General features: G+C 39.9%; 1 protein-coding gene across 8 annotated transcripts in view; it reads left to right on the top strand.

The window, feature by feature from the left end:
• afg2a (AFG2 AAA ATPase homolog A) overlaps positions 1-15,336 on the top strand; it is a 518,183-nt gene that overhangs the window by 141,161 nt on the left and 361,686 nt on the right. For all 8 annotated transcript variants that reach the window (XM_072584192.1, XM_072584188.1, XM_072584194.1 and 5 more), the window contains one exon: positions 11,029-11,155. In XM_072584192.1, the coding sequence (XP_072440293.1) occupies positions 11,029-11,155 (127 nt within the window). The remainder of the gene's footprint in view (positions 1-11,028; positions 11,156-15,336) is intronic.

Below are 15,336 nucleotides of genomic sequence, written 5' to 3'. Positions count from 1 at the left end.
AAGGCTATATTGAGATTAGAAGCCAACTGACCCTGGTGGAATCCAAACTAAGTGTCATTGCACAAGTTATACCTTTGCAAGTGACAGCACTGTGAGTGCCTCCTTTCATGACTTTTCTAATAGCTGCAAGTAGACTGATAGGTCAATAATTGCCGAGGTTGGATCTGTCTTACCTTTGTGGACAAAACCTAATCGATAAAGTGTGGCGCTGGAAAAAGAACAGCAGGTCAGGCAGCATCTGAGGAAGAAGATAGTCGACATTTTGGGCTTGACCCTTCATCAGGACTCGATGAAGAAATGATGATGAACTTTATCAACTCTGACTTCTTCAGCATTTGCAGTCCTCACTATCTCTGAGGTGGACAAGACATACTTCAAGTATCCACTTTGTGATTGGGTAGATGATAGTGTTGTAACTGAACTGAAACAGATTGGATATGGGCACGAGTAGTTCTAGAGATTAAAATTTGACTACTATTGCTGGAGCATTGTTGATGTCTATATCCTTTACAGTATTCAATGTCTTCAGGCACTTCTTGATATCATGAAGAATTAATCAAATTGGCTTGATTTGATGCTGGAGATCTCAGGTGGAGGCCTGGGACAGACGTGAAGTTAGATGATGTTACATATATGGAAATAGGTAGCCATGGTGATGGTATGAAGGTTTGGTCAGAAGCCTGTCTTGTTAAATACCAAGATTGCAAGCATTCTCTTTCCACCTCAGACAGTTGCCAGGGATAGATAGGAAGCCAATGACTTGGAAACCGACTTGGTGGAGAATGAAGACAACGGCTTTGGTCTTTCCAATATTTAGTTCAAGAAAGTTCTGCTCATCTAGTTCTGGATGCAGTTTAACAACTTAAAGACAGTGAGGGGAGGGGGGGTTTGTGAGAGATGATGGTGACCTAACGTTGGAGATGTGTGTATATTTAAAGCTGGTCCTCTGGTTTCAGATAATATTGTGAAGGAAGAACATGTAAGTGAAAAACTGGAAGGGTCAAGAATCGATCCTTGAGAGTAAACCAGAGCTAACAGTGCATACAAAGAGAAGCCATCATTTGAGGTTATGATCATATAGATGATCATGAAACCAGGCAAGCCCAGTCCATCCCATTGTATGGTAGAAGTATTAAGGAAGGTTGGTGTGATAAATCTTGTCAAATGCTCCATAAGTGTTTAGGAAAAATTAACAGGAGCAGTATAGTTTTATTCAAGCCATCGTAGCTGGATTTAGTGTGTATTAGGTTAAATGGAGATTCTAAATTGTAGAATATGACAAATTTAATTGGGCTGTAATAATTCTTCCACTGGCAACGTTTAAATAAAATTGTCTCAAAAAAACTTAATTTTAGTTAACTTTGATGGAGATTAGATTTTTCCTTCATAATTACGTCTTTAAGTTTGAAGAGTTCAAACTCTGTCAAGTGTTAACATTTTGAACATTAATTTTAGTTATGAACCAGATGAAACCCCCTCAAAGTATATGAAGATTGCCTAGACCCCAAGAGCGGCATGGTGGCTCAGTGGTTAGCACTGCCTGGGTTTGCTTCCAGCCTCAGGCTGTGTACAGTTTGCACATTCTCCCCGTATCTCTGTGGGTTTCTTCCGGGTCCTCTAGTTTTCTCCCACAATCCAAGAATGTGCAGGTTAGGTGAATTGGCCAGGCTAAATTGCCCATCGCATTCAGGAATGTACAGATCAGGAGCAAATGTAGAGTAATAGGGTAGGGGAATGGGTTTGGGTGAGATATTCTTCGGAGGGACCGTGTAGACTTGTTGGGTTGAAGAGCCTCATTCCACGCTTGTAGGGATTCTATTCTAGGGGCGGCGCAGTAGCTCAGTGGTTAGCACTGCTGCCACACAGCGCCAGGGACCCGAGTTCGATTCTACCCTCAGGGGACTGTGCAAACTCCACACAGACATTCTTTCTGTGTCTCTGTGGGTTTCCTCTGGGTGCTCTGGTTTCCTTCCACAATCCACAGATGTGCAGGTGAGGTGAATTGGCCATGCTAAATTGCCCCGAGTATTCAGGGATATGTAGGTGAGGTGCATTAGTCAGGGGTTAAATATAGGGTAGTGAAATGGGTCTGTGTGGGTTACTCTTTGGAGGGTCGATGTGGATTTGTTGGGCTGAAGGGCCTGTTACCACTGCAGGGATTCTAATTCTAACTACTTATTTTTGTGTTTATGGAATGTTACTATATTGCGACAGTTAATTAGTAGTGCTTAATATATATATATATATATATATATATAATTTTGTTAAGCATTTTGATGGAGTTACAGTTAAGCCATTTCTTTTCTTTCCTTTTTACTTTGTCTGTACTTTAATTATAGTGTATGTGTGTTTTGCTTCAAGACAGATAGTTTGACCAATTGACTTGCAAGTGGAATGCAACCCCCAGTGCTTACCATTAACTCTATTATTTCATAAGCTTCTATCAGGTTGCATCTCAACCCCATATGCTCCAGTGAAAAAAGTCCTAGCCTATCCAGCCTTTCTTTATAGCTCAAACCTTCCATGCTCAGCAACAGCCTGGTAAATCGCTTTTGAACCCTCTTCAGCCTAAGAATATCCTTTCCACAACTGGTTGATCAGAACTGATCACAGTATTCCAGAAGAAGCCTCATCAATGTCCTACATAGCCTCAACATGACTTCTTAACTCCTAAACTCAAAGGACTGAGCAATGAAGGCAAGCATGCCAAATGCCTTTTAACCACTCTGTCTATATGAGTTGCAAACTTCAAAGAACTATGTACCTGCACCCCTAGGTGCCTCTATTCTACAGCACCATACATCAAAAACATTTCTGAACTGACAAGTCAGACTAGGACTCATAACAGCAAACAAACCAACAGCCACTCTCAGACAACAACTCACCAGAACGAAGGACCCGATACCCAGCATGAGCAAAACCAACGTAGTGTACAAAATCCCATGCAAGGACTGCACAAAACACTACATAGGACAAACAGGAAGACAGCTAACAATCTGTATCCATGAACACCAACTAGCCACGAAACGACACGACCAGCTATCCTTAGTAGCCACACACGCAGATGACAAGTAACATGAGTTCGACTGGGACAACACTACTATTATAGGACAAGCCAAACAGAGAACAGCCAGGGAATTCCTAAAGGCATGGCACTCATCCACAGACTCTATCAACAAACACATCGACCTGGACCCAATATACCGGCCACTGCAACAGACAGCTCGAACTGACAACCGGAAGCCGCAGAGACAAACTGCTGTAAATGCTGGAGGAAACAACACAGAAGTGCTTCACAGGAGGCTCCCAAGCACTGAGGATGTCACCTAGACAGAGGACGAAACATCTGCAACACAAATTCCCAGCTCGGCGAACACAACCACAACAACGAGCACCCAAGCTACAAATCTTCTCACAAACTTTAAGGGGTTATGATCAGCAATATTACCAGCAACATAAATGTTGAAATATTGCAACATGAACTCTAAATTCAAGGTCTCATTCTCAATTTTGGAATTTTTCTGTTGATCAGTATTCAACTTTTTGGAAAAATACCCAATAGGTCTTTCTATCTTGTCATTGTCTTGTAACAGTACGGTACTAACACCCACATCACTTGCATCGATAGCCACCTTAAATGACTTTGCTTAGTTAGCTGTGGCTCATATTGAGGCGGTGGTTAACACAGCTTTCAGGCAGTCAAATGTCTTTGACATTCCTCTGTCCATTGAAGTTTTCTGCACTTCTTCAACAAGTCAATCAGTGGAACATCCACACTGCTAAAATATGGTATGAATTTTCTATAAAAACTACGCAGTCCCAAGAATCATCGTGCTTCCCTCTTGGTCCGTGGTATGGGAAACTCCCCAATAACCTTTGTTTTCACATCCCATGGGGTCATCTGTCTATGTCCAATAACATGGCCCAGAAAAGTGACTTAGACCTTTACGAATTCACTCTTTGCCAGGTTTTTAATCACCAAGCACCCCTCCTGAAGTCCATCGAACAAATCCAATGGATGCACCAAATGCATTTTTCACGTGTGACTAAAATTCACCAGATCTTCTCTGTACACCATATTATTAAGTAATCCCAAAATGACTTTATTGGTTAGTCTTTGAAATGTGACTGGCATATTTTTCATACCAAGTTGCATGATTTTAAACTGGTACTGTCCATTCCATGTCACGAAAGCTGAAATTTCCTTCATTCTTCTGGACAAAGGTACTTGCCAATATTCTCTGAGTAAGTCCAAGTTAGAAATTTGAGTTGCCTATCCCACCTTCTCAATATAGTCTTCCAAACATTGAATAGGATGAGTTAGATTTAGTAACTCCATTGACTTTGCAATAGTCTACCCATAATCGTTGGGTACCCCAAGGTTTTGGCATAATTACTGTGGATGAGCTCCATTGTTGCAGCTCACTTCAATTATTTTATTTAATTTGGTTTGATTTGTTATTGTCACATGTACCTAGGTACTGTGAAAAGCTTTATTTTGCATGCAGTGTAGGCAGATCATATCCTGTGCATTTGGGTAATAGAAAAGCAAAGAATGCAATTTTACAGCTGCAGAGAAGGTGCACAGTGAGATCAACATCATATTTAAAACTTGAGAGGGCCATTGAGAAATATAATAATAACGGGGAAGAAGCTGTGCTTGAAACTTGTATGCAAACTTTTATATCTTATGTCTGATAGAAGAGGGTGAAAGAGAGTATAACCAGGGTAGGAGGGGTTTGTGATTATGCTGATTGCTTTCTCAAGGCAGCAGGAGGTATAGATGGAGTCAGTGGTTGGAAGGCTGATTGCATAATGGACTAGGCTGTGTTCACGACTCTGTAGTTTCTTGCCGTCTTGAGAAAAGCAGTTGCCAAACTACACTGATGCATGCAGGTAGAATGCTTTCTATGGTACATCTATAAGAATTGGTAAGGATCCTTGTGGACGCACCAAATTTCCTTAGCTTCCTGAGGATGTAGAGATGTTGTTGTGCTTTCTTGACCATTGCATTCAACATGGGTGGATTGTTGATGATAATTATTCCCAGGAACTAGGCACCCTCAACCATCTCCACCTCAGCACCATTGATGCAGACAGGGGTGTGCTCTCCACTCTGCTCTTGAAGTCAATGACCAGCTCCTGCGTTTTTGACATTGATGGAGAAATTATTGTCTTTGCGCCATGTGCTAAGTACAAAATCTTTTTTTTTCTGTATTTTGTCTCGTCGTTGTCTGAGATCTGCTGTACGATGGTGGTGTCAACAGCAAACTTGTAAGTGGAGTTGGGGTGGAATTTGGCCACACAGCCGTGACTGTATAGTAGGTGGCAGCCTACCTATGTTAAGGATTATGGTGGAGGAGGTGTTGTCACCTATTCTTAGTGATTGCAAGCTATGGGTCAGGAAGTCGAGGATCCAGTAATAGAGTGGAAAATCAAGACCTAGGTCTCTGAGTTCAGAGATGTGTTTGTTTGGAATTATTGTGTTGAAGGTGGAACTGTAATCAATAAGGCAGAGCATGATATAGGTATCCTTGTTATCCAGATATTCCAGGAATGAGTATTCCATGAATATTCTAGGGAGATTGTCATCTTTGAACATGCTTTCAATTTATTTTTGAACTTGTGCCAAAATTAGAGGGTTAGGTCTAAAGGATGTTGCTTAATTGGAACAGCATTTCCTATATGACATCATGCATAACCCCATTATTACTTCCCAGGTTATCCTTCGTATTTCCCTTATGATTGTAATAACGCTTTTAGGTCATTTCGATTTTCCTCTGGAAGATAGCTCAATAATTTATTTACAATTTTTGAGAACTTCCTCATTGTCCAATTTGAGGAATGAACATAGAACATAGAACATAGAACATAGAACAATACAGCACAGAACAGGCCCTTCGGCCCACGATGTTGTGCCGAACTTCTATCCTAGATTAAGCACCCATCCATGTACCTATCCAAATGCCGCTTAAAGGTCGCCAATGAATCTGACTCTACCACTCCCACGGGCAGCGCATTCCATGCCCCCACCACTCTCTGGGTGAAGAACCCACCCCTGACATCTCCCCTATACCTTCCACCCTTCACCTTAAATTTATGTCCCCTTGTAACACTCTGTTGTACCCGGGGAAAAAGTTTCTGACTGTCTACTCTATCTATTCCTCTGATCATCTTATAAACCTCTATCAAGTCACCCCTCATCCTTCGCCGTTCCAACGAGAAAAGGCCGAGAACTCTCAACCTATCCTCGTACGACCTACTCTCCATTCCAGGCAACATCCTGGTAAATCTTCTCTGCACCCTCTCCAAAGCTTCCACATCTTTCCTAAAGTGAGGCGACCAGAACTGCACACAGTACTCCAAATGTGGCCTAACCAAAGTCCTGTACAGCTGCAACATCACCTCACGACTCTTGAATTCAATCCCTCTGCTAATGAACGATAATACTCCATAGGCCTTCTTACAAACTCTATCCACCTGAGTGGCAACCTTCAAAGATCTATGTACATAGACCCCAAGATCCCTCTGTTCCTCCACCTGACCAAGAACCCTACCATTAACCCTGTATTCCGCATTCTTATTTGTTCTTCCAAAATGGACAACTTCACACTTGGCAGGGTTGAACTCCATCTGCCACTCCTCAGCCCAGCTCTGCATCATATCTAAGTCCCTCTGCAGCCGACAACAGCCCTCCTCACTGTCCACGACTCCACCTATCTTTGTATCATCTGCAAATTTACTGACCCACCCTTCGACTCCCTCCTCTAAGTCATTAATAAAAATTACAAACAGCAGAGGACCCAGAACTGATCCCTGCGGAACTCCACTTGTAACTGGACTCCATGCTGAATATTTACCATCTACTACCACTCTCTGACTTCGACCGGTTAGCCAGTTTTCTATCCAATTGGCCAAATTTCCCTCTATCCCATGCCTCCTGACTTTCCGCATAAGCCTACCATGGGGAACCTTATCAAATGCCTTACTAAAATCCATGTACACTACATCCACTGCTCTACCCTCATCCACATGCTTGGTCACCTCCTCGAAGAATTCAATAAGACTTGTAAGGCAAGACCTACCCTTCACAAATCCGTGCTGGCTGTCCCTAATCAAGCAGTGCCGTTCCAGATACTCGTAAATCCTATCCCTCAGTACCCTTTCCATTACTTTGCCTACCACAGAAGTAAGACTAACTGGCCTGTAATTCCCGGGGTTATCCCTATTCCCTTTTTTGAACAATTTAGAATCACCTGAACTTGGTTCTTCACTCTGTTTTGTAATCAGTAACGCATTCTCCTTTTGCTTTCCATGCCATCAAAATATCTTTTGAGCATACTCACATGACACACACGGATTTTTCTATCTGGCATTCTTATCAAATAATTCACCTCATTTAATTTCCTTCTGATTTGATAGGGTCCACTAAACTTTGTCTTTAAACGTTCACCTTCCACTGGGATAACACTAACACTTTATCTTCACTGACAAAATTGTGAATTTTTAATCTCTTATCTGCTTCCTGTTTCATCACATCCTATGCTACTTCTAAATGCTGTCTAGCCAACTCACTTGCTCTTCTTATTCTTCTTTTTTAAATTTGACACACTGTCCAAATATGTGGTCTCCGAACTCTGACTCACAAATTCCTCCTTAATTAATTTCAGTGGTCCTCTCACCTCCTGCTCAAAAACTAATTTAACTGAACTGAATTTAGATGTATCCCTAATTACAGAAGGTACAAATGGAATTCTTTTATCCCAATCCTCTGGATAGTCTTGACTACAAGCCCTCAACATGGTCATTAAAATTTGACGCCACCATTCTCATGTTCATTGTGATTCTGATAACTTCTTTGAATAATTTTGATGTAAAATCTGACCCTTGATCTGATTGTATTTCTGTGATGAGTCCATATCTATTAAAAAAAATTGAGTAACTTTTCTACAATCCTTTTAGCCATGATATTGCATAAGGGAATGCCCTCCGGATATCAATTGACACGTCCATTATGGTCAACAAATACTGATTCCCACTTCTGTTTTAGGTAGCGGTACCACACAATCATTGAAGACCCTTGTAAAAGGTTCTTGAAATGCGGGAATTGATAATAAAGCTGCTGGTTCTATCACTGCCTTAGGTTTTCTAATTACCTGCCATGTATGACATGTTTGACAGAAGTCAACCACATCCTATGCAGTCCAGGCCAATAAAAATGGTTTTATATGTTGGCTTAAGTTTTCTTTACTCCAAAATGACTCCCAACTAGTAATTCATGTGCTATCTGCAACATTTCCTTTGTATAACCCACTGGTAATACAACATCCGCCCAATTCTTATCCACCTGAGTATGCGATGGTCTCCATTTCCTCTTGAAGATGTCATTTTTAAGGTAGTAGCATTATCGGAAACATACAGATTCTACACCTGTGTATGCTTTTTGTACAACTGCTGTAGTTTTTCATCTTTCTGTTGTAATTCATCTACTTTCTTTGAAGTAAAAATACCCACTTTATTGTCCACTTTTTTCTCAACCAGTTTCTGATAATTGAAATTCAACTTCCTTAAGTTTACTGTTTGATTTCTCCTCCTGTTTCCACCTGTGTTTTGTAACCTTGTTACCACGCAGTCAGGAAAAATTCTAGGATATGTTTCCTGTAACACCTCAGTTGTCTGGTTTTCCACTGGCTTCTCAACCACAGTAGAAACCAATCCCATCTGAGCTCCAGCTATATCAGTGCTAAGGATAAACTGAAACTCGAACAGGGAATTTCTCTACTACTACTACCACTTTTCATTGGACTTTTCAACCTCACTTTATGTTATAGAACACTGCTCTTCTTATCAAGAATTCCACATATTACCACCTTTTCTAGCAATACGCATTCCAAATTACATTTCTCCTCATCTCTCACCATCAAAGATTGACTTGCTCCCATATGTCTTAAAATATTAATTTCTTTACTTGCTCATCCTAACATACATGAATAAACCTTAGCCTCGCAAGTAAATTCTTTAAAGAGATCTGACACTTTCTTCTCAACCAAGCCCTGATCAGGTCGTACATAGTTTTACAGCTTATTAGCTTTCACTGTATTTTCCTTTATCATTTCAACAGTTCTCACTGGCTTATCCTGTTTTTCCACATTCATCTTCCCAGTGCTTTTTCTAAATGACCAACTCTGCAACTTTAGCACAGTGAAAACATTTGAATTTTTTACTACTATTCCCTCTAATTGGTTTCCTTTTTGACCTGTGGTAAACAATCTTTACTATGTTCAATGAGATCTTATTTTCTGTTACCACCTGAGGATTTCTTTTTTCTCCAATTTCTGTTCGTCACAGATTGAAATTGATGCGGAAGCCAATTTATAAACCAGTTCATAATCATCTGCCATTTCCACAGCTAATCTGGCAGTCTGCTGTTCCACATGAATCCTCATTACTTCAGGAAGTGAATATTTGAACTCATCCACACACAACTCAAGGGCAACATGGTGGCTCAGTGGTTAGCACAGCTACCTATCAGTGCCAGGGATCCAGGTTCAATACCCACCTTGGGTGGCTGTCTGTGTGGTATTTGCCCATTCTCCCAATGTTTCCTCCGGCTGCTCTGGTTTCCTCTCTCAGGTTCACAGGTCTAATCACAGGTTAGATGAATTGGCCATGCTAAATTGCCCATAGTTCAGGTTATCAGTCAGGGGTGAATACATAGGGTAGGGGAATGGGTCTGGGTGGGTTACTCTTCGGAGGGTCGGTGTGGACTTGTTGAACCGAAGGGCCTGTTTCCACACTGTAGGGATTCTAATTCTGTTCTATACAGATTTTGATCATGGCAAGTGGACCAAACCAAATCCCTTCACAACACATTCAGACCTCAACTTTTTCTAATTGTGAAAGGCAAGTGTAAGGCAATCTGTTCCAAATGGTCAAGCAACCAGGATTGAATCAAAATACATTTAATTCTTACATTATAGTTAAAATACCAATGAAAGAAATAATAACTCTACTGGAAAACTCAATAAAATTATTTAAACTCAACTCAATTATTTAACTACTAAACAGCAATTGATCCAATATCATAGCATTCCATAAATTTATCCTTGGCAAAGGCAAATATAGTAAAATAGCTTGTCTCAGGAAGAGAAGCTCTTAGTTCTAACAGAAAGAGGAATGACAACTTCCACATCCAGCTTCAAGATTCCAGCAACTACTGAAAACTAGGACTAAAATCCTGGTTCTGTGGGGGCTTGACCCCATCCCTTCAGACTGATTGATTAGATTAGATTCCCTACAGTGTGGAAACAGGCCCTTCTGACCAACCAGTCCACACCGACCCTCCAAAGAGTAAACCACCCAGACCAATTTCCACTCTCACTAATGCACCTAACACAATGGGCAATTTAGCATGGCCAATTCACCGGACTTGCACATCTTTGGACTGTGGGAGGAAACTGGAGCACCTGGAGGAAACCCACGCAGACACTGGGAGAATGTGCAAACTCTACACAGACAGCTTCATTTTTAAAAAAAATCCAAAGCTAGATGTGCTCAAAGCAGACCGCTTGACTCCAAGTTTACAACAAATTGCTTTCAAAAAAAAAGTGACAAAACAAATTATTCTTAAAGGCACATCTCTCAACAGGATTATCATGAAGAACTGAATGCGTGAGAAGAGTAAATAAAAAGTCATTTTGCTCAACAACATACTTTGGGACAAGATAATTTATAGTAAGGAAATGAAACATTTTTCTGGTGCATATGCCATTTATGTAGTCTGTAGTTTATGTTGAATAATCGTACATTTTTTCAGAATAATGTTTTTTTGTGTGTATACCCCTGAAATAAAAACTACAAGATGGGGCAAAAAGTTAATGGTAAAAGTAACATGAAACGTGCTGTACTCATTGATGCTTCTTAGGAGGTCAGAAAAGAAATTTTCAGTTCTGAGTTTGGCGTGTTCTAATTGAAGATATTTTTTCCTATGTATTGTTGAAAACATTCTGATCCAATGTTTTGTTTCAGTTCTGCTGGTGCTGGGAATGTGGCTGATCGAGTCCTTGCACAATTGCTGACTGAAATGGATGGAATTGAACAGCTCCATAATGTGACAATCTTGGCAGCCACCAACAGGCCGGATATGATAGACAAGGTAAGGATGGTTGTATCTATACAGAAAGATAATTTCAAATCTTTGAAATTTGGATAAATTGATGTCATTATTATGTTTGATGACTTTTTATACCCATGGATTCCTTAAGTGACTTGCATCCTCATATTTGGTGCAACTGCTGCAAGGAAAATTCTCAAAATACAATAACTCCATTCATGAGGCTATCTTCTGAAGTGAAGCTTTTTTTTTGTCACTCCTTTACCTCCATTTAATTCTCCCACCAGAGATTAGCTAATTGGTGAGAGGTGGGATCTTTGTAACTGTGTAGAAATCCCATCACCCAGCTGACTTCCCCATTCTCCCCAAACCACCACCACCACCCCACCATTCACGTCATTTAAATACAGGAGGGGAATGCCTGTATACCACCTTTCTGCCCTGAAGCCAATTGAGGTCTCATCCATCTGTAACTGGTATTGATCAATAAAACTGATACCCCACTCCCCCATTGCAGTGTCTTCCCTGCATTTATTCTGGGGTCCAGCAACAATCCTGCAGTCTGTGTTTGCTGTAAATATAGACAATAGCTACTGCTCATGGCAGCACTGTTTAGCTGGCGGCTCTCAGAGGTGGGAAATTTGCCCAGAATGTGATGAAGCACATCATCATGGTGTATACTAAATTGTCGCTAAGTTGAATCGGGGATGTGGAGTGGCTACTGTAAAGTTGTCACTGACTTGCCAACCAGTGGTTGGACCCACTATCATGAGCATTGATTTCCACCCAGTGAATCCTGACCCGACTCCTTTCATATGCAACTTCTGCACACCTGTTGAAAATAATATGATATAAGGATTAGATGTCCTGTTTAATGATAAGGTGTAATTAAAATGTTTGATATGTAATTTATTTACACAAATTCTATAACTTTCATAAAGTGTTATCTCTTATAAACACATTACGGTTGGTACTCAATGCTAAAGTCAAGTTCAAGAGAAAGAGGAGGACATTTAACTGGGCAGAGAGAATTGTGCGAATACTATCACTACACATCACACCTAGCAACAGTTCTGTTGCCATTGTTCCATCATAGTCTGTATTTACACTGTGTTATGGCTTCACAAACATAATGATCTAATGCAGTTGGGGAAGTGAGTGTCTCTTTGCATGTATGTGGAAGCAACATTGTACATTTCATTCTTGACCCATACTGAGTTTGGGCTCCAGAAGAACATTCCACCTGCTTTGAGCTGTTCTCCCACTTAACCCCACTGCAGCAGTCAGAAGTCGGGGAGTCCCATGCAAGTAAAGTTGGGGAGATTTGCCTTTCCCGACTAATGAGGAAATTATTCTTCCCAAGGGATAAATATTTAGAATAATAGATTACATGGAAACCAAAATAACAAAGGCAATTCACAATGCAGTTGCATGCTAAGTAATGATAAGCGAGTTGTGTGACTAAAGAGATAAGTTTCAATGAACAAAAAGTCCTATGTTCATTTGAACAACCTCTCTAGATCAGAAGATAAACATGTTCTGGATGGATAATAATTCACTCACATGCCTAAGCTAACTTGCAGAGCAACAACAGACCTGATCATGTTTTCTTTTAGCTACTGGAGGCAGGAGAATAAATATTCCAAACTAAGTTTAAAAAAAGTGTACTGAATATTTTGTAATATTGTACATTGCAATAATATGCTGCAGCATTGTAATTAACCTCTAACAATGGTTTATATTTGTACTGTTGAAATGCACCTTAAATTTTTACTCATGCAAAGCAGAGCAGACTAAAGATGATAAATCATATTCTTCTTGTAATGTGATGTAGTTGCAGATCACAACCAGCTAGTAATTGTTCATTTCTCAGTATTTCCTTGTTTTTTTTCTCCTTTCATCTTCCTGTCCTTAAGCAAGGTTAAAAATAAAAGGAATGAGCAATCTGCCAACATTGAATTTTAACAAGATGGGTCAGAGGACAGTGAACAATGGTGACCAAGTGTCATATCAATCACTGGATTATTTTCAGGAGGTTTGTGCCTCCATTTTAATATTACTTTTAATGCCTGCAAACTGTGTTCCCTGGGCATATAGAAATCATGAAATCAGAAGGGAGGTATGAATACTTCCCACAAACACACTCAGTTTATTGGACTTCGGCAATTAGTTGACTCTCACCCTGCACCCAGTCTGGTTGGTTGCAGCTGTCAAATTTGTTGGAAAAGTATTTAATTGCAAAAACTGTTTTAAATTCAGCAGGAATTGATACAAACCCAAACTTCAAGATTTAGCCAGCAGGCAGTCCTTCCCTCCTCATTCCCCACAGATTATCAGGATCAAAATTCTTTGACCGGATAAGACATCCATCTTTCAAAAAGGTGAAATATTACTTTTTGGCTGCATCAGATACACTATCTTTCATCTATGACACAGGTTCATGTAATTTTATCTGTGTTTCTTCTGAGAGGTTGTGATAAAAGTGAATCTTGAATGGCAGTTTAACTCTCTGGAAATAACCAGCTCAAAAATTATTGACTTCAGATTTTTAGGCACAAGTTAACTGTCAAATTCCACATTGGTGCACAGTAAAACAAGAAAAAAAAGGTTGTGATGTGAACTTTGTGACTTTGAAATCAGGAAGTATATACCCAAACAGAGTACTGATGGATTGGTATGTCATGATCCATATTAATATTTCAACCTCTTGAACGATGGCTTAATCTTTGTTAAAGAACGCATACTGGCATCTAATAGGGCAATGAAAGGGGAATAAGCCCCTGGGACTTTAGTCATTTTCAACACAAGTTACTTGAGCAGCTGAAAAATCAATTATTTTACCCCTTGCTGTGTCTATTTTGAGTGTCAAATACATTGAATGTGAAGTACAACACAACTGCTGAATGAAGTACTGGATTACCGTTTAGGTCAGGACCCTGGTGTTTTCTTTCCAAGCAACTTTGATCATATAGGACCTAAGGTTGCAGTACCAAGTAAATAATTTGCATTAGAATTGATATGTGTCATTTGACAAATAAAGATTAATGAGATATTTTTGGTCCTAGTTGTCTATTGTGATCTGATTTATGGCTTCTCAGCTAAAGCAGCTATCAATGTGAAAAATGTGCAAAAGAAACACAAGCAGAAGTATTTGCAATGTGCTGCAATGGAGGAAATATCTTCCGTAACAACTTGCAGTTATACAGCATCTTTAAAATAGAAAATGTCTCAAGGGTGAAATGTAATCATACAGAGTTGACACAAAGCCAAAGGGAAGGCGAGGCTGAATCTTGATTAGATGTAGGTTTTAATAATAGTGTAGTTTTATGGTTGCTTTTCACTTGGTTAGGGTAATGAAGCAATGTAAAGAAGTTCATTTCCATCCATGAATTAATAGCTTTATGTTGAAATCTAAAGGCGCATAGTTTTTGGTGTTACAGTGTGAACATGGAATAAATTTCTGCACATATCTAATGTGATCCCAATAGTGAAAGAGGATACCCTCCCAGCATGGTTTATAGCAAGGCCTAGCAATGAAGGTTGATGTTGCTGAAAATGATAAGCAGTTGTGAGTGGCAAAAAAACGCCTGCAACAGTAAAAGTAAAGCTTTGAGTAGAATTGTTTGACCCACTGCAACTGTTTTGGGTTAGCACACATTGGGAAGTGAGGGATCATTGAAGTCTGAAAACTTGATGAGGACTTAGCCTCCTCAATGATAGAAACATAGGGAGAGCTATTTGAAGGAGTAGCCACCAGTGACAGTTGAAGCTCAATCAAACACAGTATTCAGTGGAGGAAGAAACAAACACGAGAAGAGCATTTCGAAAAAAAATAGGATTTGTGCAGTCAATTGTGATGTGAGGCAGGCACAATTAATTGGTGGTTTTCTATTCAAAATATTGTATAATTCAGAGAAGTTAAATTTAAATAACCATTGCTGATAATGTACAGGGCTACCTTTGGGAATAATTGTAATTTTGATACATACCATCCTGACACCTTTTGCATGAATAAGTGTTTCCTAATTTCATTCCTATCCTCACTCTAGTTTCTCCAACCAACAGATATACTTTCTCTCTAATCAGTCTATCTGTTTCCCATAATCTTGAAAACTGATCACATCATCCAAATTGTAATTCCACTGTGTAATTTAACCCTTTGGGTCCAGGTAACATGCTAGTAATTCTATGTTGCTCTTTCCCCAAAGCCAATATTTCTTTCT

The sequence above is a fragment of the Chiloscyllium punctatum genome, chromosome 14 (genome assembly GCF_047496795.1).
Source record: "Chiloscyllium punctatum isolate Juve2018m chromosome 14, sChiPun1.3, whole genome shotgun sequence".
Taxonomy (NCBI): domain Eukaryota; kingdom Metazoa; phylum Chordata; class Chondrichthyes; order Orectolobiformes; family Hemiscylliidae; genus Chiloscyllium; species Chiloscyllium punctatum.
The sequence above is the reverse complement of the archived record's forward strand: the minus strand, read 5'-3'. Positions and strand labels throughout refer to the sequence as shown.